Genomic DNA, 8228 nt, shown 5'->3' on the forward strand with positions numbered 1-8228 from the left:
TACATTTACCAGCTTATCAATATTGACCTAAATTGATCATCTTTATAAATAGCAGAAACTCTGGACTCAAATGGAATATGTGATTCAATTTCTAGAAACAGTTTTTGAAATATATTATTTTTAATAAAAAATATTTTCTTCAATCTTTGATATAATCTTTATCTTGCTTCAATTCCTTTTATAGATATTTGATTATATGGTAGAACCAGGAATTCTCTTTGTTAAAATCAGGAGGTGGAGGTATAATCCGTATCTTTACACAATTATCATGAAAAAGGGAAGTAATAAATATGGAAGTCTTTTCAAAAAAAACAACAGATTATAGTTATCATGATTATTTGAGTGCTTCTAATTCATCAAGAAACAATCCATTAAGAAAAATTACAACTAAATAAGAAACTAAGAAGACAAATGTGACTGTTTTGCTAGTCTGTTTCAAGGAGCTGTGTTAAAGGTACTCTATTTACTTGCAGGTTGGTCGTCTGCAAGACCTGGTAAGGCAGAGTGAACAAGGTCTTGGCTCTGCAGGAGAACTCATTGCTAGTCTTCAGGACTCCCAGGAAAGGCTTCAGAATGAGCTTGACTTGACTAAAGGCAGGCTAAAGGAGACCAAAGATGCCTTATTAAATGTTGAGGTAATCGTATAATCCTACTCTAATCTAAACATCATTAAAGTAAAAATATAATTTCACTGCTCTGCCTAAAGCTTATTGTAAACATCACATTGTATATAATAGTATGCATGATTCTTTTACTGCTAAAAGTTGGAATGCTCATGTATAGCAACTAAGTGATTCTCTGTGATCTACAAATTTTAGAAAGGCCCTGCCTTTTCCTTTCCATTCTCATGAAGTAGAACAAAATTTAGACTGCCTTAGCCAGTAGAAAAATAAATCCATAAAACGAAGAGATAGGAGCCAGAGAGTTTGCAGGGAGAGAAATAGAAGTTGGAAAATCTGATTCTTACCTTTACCTTCAGAGAGTGATTTAGAGTGTGGGCTCTGAAGTCAGGTTGCTTGTGTGTGAATTCTGAATCCATCTCTTAGCGGGTAATTTTGGGCAAGTCGCTTAGCCTTTCTAAGCCTCTATCTCCTGACCTGCAAAATGTGGGGTGCGGGGGTGGATAATACTACTTCATATGGTTATAATAATTGAATGTGATAAACCACTTACAGCAGTGCTTAGCAAAATAGTAAGCACTTAGTAAATGTTGCCCTTTGTTAATAATATTGGAAATTTTATTTTTTTAGCTTAGAATTGGTGGCATTTCAAAAGCTTGCAAATCAGGGTACTTTAGTGAATATACCTTGTATACAGTGCATCTATAATTCTATTTACATTTTATCCAAGGTATAATTATATTCTGTGTACAGTGAATGCCAATTATATTCTGTTTTTGAATTCTGTGACAAAATAAGCAGATTATTTTATCCTACTTAATTCTTCTTTTCCTTTGGTTTACTGTGTCATATGACTGTTAACAGATAACAAGGAATAGGTTGAATTTAGAGCTTGTATAATACAACTTGATATACTCAATTTATGTGATGCCAAACATATTGAATACAACCTCAGTGTAGCATTCTGGGATACAAAGCAGAACTGTATAGCAAAACTGTATGAAGAAGTGTTTTTTTCCATTGTAAAAAATAACAGGAAGATGATGGATATCTGTTTTATGATAATAAAAATGTATTTAAAAATTAACAGCAGTTGAAATATTTCTAATGAAAGTTGAATATAGGCTGTGTTTATATGATACATGATGTTCTGTGTCACTCACCTTGCTGCCTTCAGGGCATTTTACACTTTGCCTTTTTACCCCTTGTACTGGCACTGAGAATTAGGATTATGGATTCAGTTTTATTTCTTTAAGGCCCTTTCTTATATTTACATTGTTCTTCTATCAACAGTAGAAAATAATAAAAACGTTAAGCACAATCCTCCCATCCATTTATTTTCTGTTTGGCTAAACAATTTTAATTGAGAAAATATGGCTGCATCATGGTTTATTACAACTCGGTGTAAGCTTCTTTAAGCGCAAATGTTTTTCTTTTACTCTTTTCCCCCACCCCTACTGGGGTGTCTGGTAAGTGCTTTCAATTCAGTAAGATAAATACTTTTCTAAATAGTAAACTATTTAGTTTTCTTTTATGCTACATTTAATGCTACCTTTGGTGGATAGAAACAAAGTAACAATGAAAAGAACAGTTGGCTAAGATGGCTGAATTCAGTTTTCAGTACTACTGCTTAATAGCCAGGTGGGCAGTTTTAACCTTGGCTTGCTTCTCTCCCATCAGTCTGGATATACCCCTCAACAAATGCTTCACCACAGGCAGTTAGTGAGTGAGTGATCCAGAAAGGGGGGTTGTGATAACGGGAGGATGGAAGATGAACCATCACCTGTTCCTTTTCTGCCTTGTACTCTAAGAGTAGCTACACTGTTGGCACAGACCCGTGGCTGTCAGTGTTGTCCAAACAGGTCACCTCCAGCCCCAGGCACCAGAGAGCCACTTGATTTATGCTAATCTACAGGGATTTCATATATATTATATTATCATAACACTACACACAGAGCGCTGATTTGAAGTTGTATGATAAAATATTTAGTTATTAGGCTTAATTCCTGGTAATTATTTTAATCATGTCACTGGGGTACAGCTATAATCCTGAGCCTTATTGGCAGTAGAAAAATCTCAGCATAGTAAAACAGCAACACATTTTTTTAATAAATAACATACTTTTTAATATGAATTTGAATAACATATGTCTGTGCAGTGTGTGTATATACCAAACAAAAACCCATTGCCGTCGAGTTGATTTTGACTCATAGTGACCCTAAGTAGCACAGTGCAGAATTGCCCTATAGGGTTTCCAAGGAGTGGCTGGTGGATTCGAACTGCTGACCTGTGGTTAGCAGTCAAATGCCTAACCACTGCACCGTCAGGGCTCTTGTGTGTGTGTATATATATATATGAAGATAATTTAATTATCAGTCTATTATTAGATAACTCATGATATGGAAGGTTTAGTTAAGATTATTAATTATGCTAATTTTAATCTATTTAAAATAATTTGTAAAATTATAAACCTTAATAAAATAGAGTTTGGACAAAGACATTTAAAATATAAAAAAGGGTCCATATATTTTATTGTCAGAAAATCTTGAGTAATTGTTATCCATAGCACTATCAGTTATTGTGCTGTAAGAATTTAAAAGTTATAGTGCAGGCATTCCACTTATTTGAAATACCCAGCAGTGACTTTGTTTTTTATTTTGGTAAAATATATATAACATAAAATTTACCATTTTAACCATTTCCAAATGTACAATTCAGTGCCATTAACTACATTCACAATGTTGTGCAACTGTCACCACTATTTCCAAAACTTTTTCAGCCCCCAAAACAAAACCCTGTACCCATTAAGTAATAGCCTCCATTGGCCCTGCCCCCAGCCTCTAGTAACCTCTGCTATACTTCTGTCTCTATGAATTTGCCTATTCTAGTGACTTTGTTTTTTGAAGACTTGTCTTCACTGAAAAGTTTCTATTCTTCAGGGTGAGCTAGAACAAGAAAGGCAACAACATGAAGAAACACTTGCTGCCATGAAAGAAGAAGAGAAGCTCAGAGTAGACAAAATGGCCCATGACTTAGAAATAAAGTGGACTGAAAATCTTAGGTACACTTTTTCCTCTAATGTAGTCTTACCAATACAGGTGTGCAAAAAGCGTTTTTTTGTTATATGGATTATATCATCATATTGTTAAAGATATAGTAGCAATGTTTTTAAATGAATTTTTCTGGTGACTAGACGCAGAGAAATCAGTTCTTTTTTTCTGCTTGAATACAAACTTTCTTTCTGATTCCATTTCTTTGCATATAAATAGGCAGAGAGTACTAACCTGGAGTCAGAAGACTTGTTTGTTCTAGTCCCTATTCTGCCATTGATGAATTGATAAATCAGTGATTTTGGATAAGTTACCAACTTATCTTACAGTCCTTAACTGTATAATAATCTGTCCTTACTTGTCTTACTGAATTTTGGGGAGGATTATACACTTAGAAAACCTGCAAACAACTATACTACAGTTATTGAGAGGAATAGTTACCTTCACAAAGTAAATGCATTTATATATATATTTTAGACAAGAGTGTTCTAAACTTCGTGACGAGTTAAGACTTCAACATGAAGAGGATAAGAAGTCAGCAATGTCTCAACTTTTGCAATTAAAAGAGCGAGAGAAAAATGCAGCCAGGGATTCATGGCAGAAAAATGTAGAAGATCTCTTAAACCAGGTAATTAATAATTTGTACATTATGAAGGTTCATTTTCCTTGACATCCTCTAGCTAGGGAAATATTATAAAACACTATGTGTTAATCCACTGTATTTTGTTATTTTTTAATAGGGTAAGCCTAAAATGAAAAAAAGTCATGGGGACATTCATGAACTTCTGAAACATTATGCTAAGTAATTGTGTTAAATATGCAGTCCAGAATGCTGAGAATTTATAGTTATTTAGTTTAGTATTTGAACTGAACACACTATAGATTTTAAACTGGAAACAACTATTTTTTGAAGGCACAAAATCTTTTTTCAAGCTATTAGACACCATTTGTGCAACAGAAGGTAAAACTTCCTAAATGTAAATGATTGCCTTAAACCATTTACCCAAAGTGAGCACTTCACTTTTTTTTTTTTTTTTTTTTTTTACCAGCAGAATATATTGCCTGTTATGCTTCAAAATGCCTTAAGCCCCTTGGAAAGACTTAACATAAATGAAAGGTAGTGGTATTTCTAAGTCTACAGATGCCATGCTCCTTATTTCCACAGCATTTACAACTATAAAGAGTTTGCACATTTTCACTCATTTATACATCTTCTAAATTTATGAATTCTTAACATTCTCCTGCAAAGCCAGTAGTTAAATAGGACTGACTGCATGAGTCACCAGTCGGTAGGCAAGTGTGGTACTTGGACAAGAAGCAGCTCAGTAACTTAGTGCTAGAAATCCGCTATTATCTTTCTATTTGTGATCATGATGAATTTCAAATAAACAGGATAGGCGTTTTGTAAGATAAAGTATTACATAGATGCGTACATGCAATGACTTTCAAGAACACTTGGGACCTACCAATTTGTGTCTGGGTATTTCGCAATAATTTATAATGTTACACTGAATAGGGAAACCTTAGGAACTCAGACATAAAAATAAGAACAAGAAAACAACTCTCCCTAAAAGTTGGACCACCTTAGCACTACTTATTAGTTACCTTCTGTACACTTATTTTACATTCCTACATAGAGGCCCAGAAAGACAGATTTCACTGTGTAGAGTGGTACTTCTGTTACCCTGCTCCTATATCATGGTCTGTACCTGGGAAGATTTAATTCAGTTAAATATTAAGAATTCATCTTAAGAATTAAATCTTAAAGAATTAGTTCAATTCTGTGATGAAAATTAAAAACATCAATGAAAGTCTGCCTTGCTTTGTAACCAGCAAGTGTTGAACACAGGCACTTTTTGGCTAGATTTGGCACTGTAAAGAGGGCCCACTACTTCTCCCACCTATTTTCTGTTAAATTATTTTATTCATTATTTTATTTCATCTCCTTTGTATAAAATTGTCAGATTTCATCCATGCTTCTCTGATGCTTCTTTTGATGTCTGTTCTGCAAAATTCATCCCTGAAAGGACACGTTTTGCATTTGTGGCTGTGTATGTCATGAAGGGTTTTATAATGTATTAGCTCTAACTCTTGCCAGCTCTACAAAGAGAATTTTTTTAAACCAATTTTCAAGGTAGATTATTCATTAACCAGTTGCTGTCAAGTTGATTTTGATGCATGGTGACCCCATGTGTGTCAGAGTAGAACTGTGCTTCATAGGGTTTTTAATGGCTGGTTTCTTTCTGAAGTAGATTGCCAGACCTTTCTTCTGAGGTACCTCTAGGTATACTTGAACCTCCAACCTTTCAGTTAGCAGCTGAGCTGTTAAATATTTGTACCACCCAGGGACTTCATGTTAATCATAGGCATTAAGATAATCAGGAATCAGTTGGCTCCAAAGGTAAAACTACTGTGATGCCTCCATGCTATCAGGCCATTTCCAAGATTTCAGTAGCTTCCTTTCTCCCCACCTCTAAAAAAGTCATACTCATTATCACACATAAATTGGCAAATAGCTGTTGCGCTCCTGGATTCTGTGCCTATAGAAAGTTAAGAAAATGAGTGAACAAAAGAATTCCTCATTAAAGTGAAAGTGGGTATTATATCCTCAAAGTTTAACTCTTTCTAGACAGAAGAGATGACACAAATTGCAGAACTTTGCTATTGTTATTAGTTGCTGTCCAGTCTGCTCCAACTCATGGTGAATCCATGTATAACACAATGAAACACTGCCCAGTCGTAGTCCTGCACCATCTTCATGATCATTGGTATGTTTGAGTCCATTGTTGCAGCCACTGTGTCAGTCTGTCTCATTGAGGATTTCCCTTATCTTTGTTGGCCCTCCACTTTACCAAACATGATGCCCTCCTCTAATGATCAGTCCCTTCTAATGATGCATCCAAAGTAAGTGAGTTGAAGTCTTGGACAATATTCTGTGATTTGTAGGATTTTCATTGGCTAATTTTCGGAAGTAGATCATCAGGCTTTCCTTTCTAGTATGTCCTAGTTTGGCAACTCCACTAAAACCTGTCCACCATGAGTGATCCTGGTGGTATCTGAAATACTGGTAGCATAGCTTCCAGCATCATAGCAACACCCAAGCCACCACAGGACAACAAACTGACAGACAGATGGCAGAACTAGCGGTCTTTTTAAATGGAACTTCCTTCTGGACAAAGGACTTCCTTCTTCCTGGCCCTTTGGATCTTGTTCTCTTGACTCTTTTGGATGAGTTCTTGGAGTCTGTTCTCTGAAGCCTGCTCTACCATTTTCCACTTGCCTGCTCCTGCTGCTATTCCTCGCAATCTCCACCCTCAGCTCTAACCCCTACAGCCATTTTACTCTACTCACTGCTATTGTTCCTGATCATCACTTTTTAGCTCTAGCAGTATCAGTACCCATCAATACTTAGGGAAAACAGGTCTGACTTGGGCTTGGTGATATTAAAGGAGTCAGAGTGGTGAATAGAATTGGAACAGCTAGGGCTTAGACAGAATACATACTATGAAAAGTAACAGAGGATCTGTATTTTCACTATTTATGAGTGAATTGAATATGAGTATTTTTATGCCTTAGCTTACCTGTATTTCATCCTACATAAAGCAATGAAGAAATAAAATAATTTGTCTTTCATGTGAATTTAAACTCTCAGAGTTACATTTGATTTAAACCAATGCTTATGGCCTATTTATCTAAAAATGGGCATAGAAGAGCATAAGATTTTCACTTTCCTTTGATCAGATGTTTTTCACTTCATGAAATTTTTCAGAAATGATTATTTTCTTTTTGTACTCTGAACTGATTCAGAGTCAATTTCCTATCTTTTAGTTTTTCTTACAATATTTTATTATGTTCTGTTTTTCTGTCCATTGATTATACTTTAGTCCAAGGTTAATTATTCTTTCTGGGCTAATCAGTGTGTACCTTTAAATTCCTTTAAAGAAAAAGAACTACATTCTTATTCTTTAGCTGTATCTATAGAAAAGTGATTATATAGAGTCCACTGTGATCATATTTTCTATTTTTAATCCTAAATTCCATTATATATTCCTTTATTTTGCTTTTTTCAGGGCATATTTTATTTGGGGTCCAATATGATGATTTATTTATTCAACTTCATTCAGGGCATTGGACTAAGAAATTTAAGAGACAGGTCATTCAGACCTGTCCAGATTTAAATGTAAGTGTAAAATATACATTGGGTTTCGTAAACATAGGTTAAGGAAAAAAAAGAATGTAAAATGTCTCCCTAGGTTTTTTTTTTTATATTAATTACATATTGAAATGATAATACTTTGGATATATTGGGTTAAATATATTATTAAAAATAATTTTACCTTTTTAATGTGGCTATTAAGTGTGAATTACACACATGGCTCGTATTCCTGGCTCTCAATTCTATTGGACAACACTGGTCTAGACTATATAAATCACAAAACTATTGGGGAAATTTCACATTAAAGCTCAGTACTCATTCTTCTGGCTCCATCTCTTAGCTTTAAATACACAAAATTTCTTTTTTTTTTTCTTTTTTTTTTACAAATTGTATTTCTGCCTA

The 8228-nt window shown here is 34.5% G+C and overlaps 1 protein-coding gene across 1 annotated transcript in view; it reads left to right on the plus strand.

Annotated features, from left to right (window-relative positions):
• The window catches only part of FAM184A (family with sequence similarity 184 member A), a 137924-nt gene that overhangs the window by 93426 nt on the left and 36270 nt on the right, over positions 1-8228 (plus strand). Inside the window, exons 7-9 of the mRNA XM_004382734.3 lie at positions 474-635; positions 3560-3681; positions 4148-4298. Of these exons, the coding sequence (XP_004382791.1) occupies positions 474-635; positions 3560-3681; positions 4148-4298 (435 nt within the window). The remainder of the gene's footprint in view (positions 1-473; positions 636-3559; positions 3682-4147; positions 4299-8228) is intronic.

The sequence above is a fragment of the Trichechus manatus genome, unplaced genomic scaffold (genome assembly GCF_000243295.1).
Source record: "Trichechus manatus latirostris isolate Lorelei unplaced genomic scaffold, TriManLat1.0 scaffold00098, whole genome shotgun sequence".
NCBI lineage: Eukaryota > Metazoa > Chordata > Mammalia > Sirenia > Trichechidae > Trichechus > Trichechus manatus.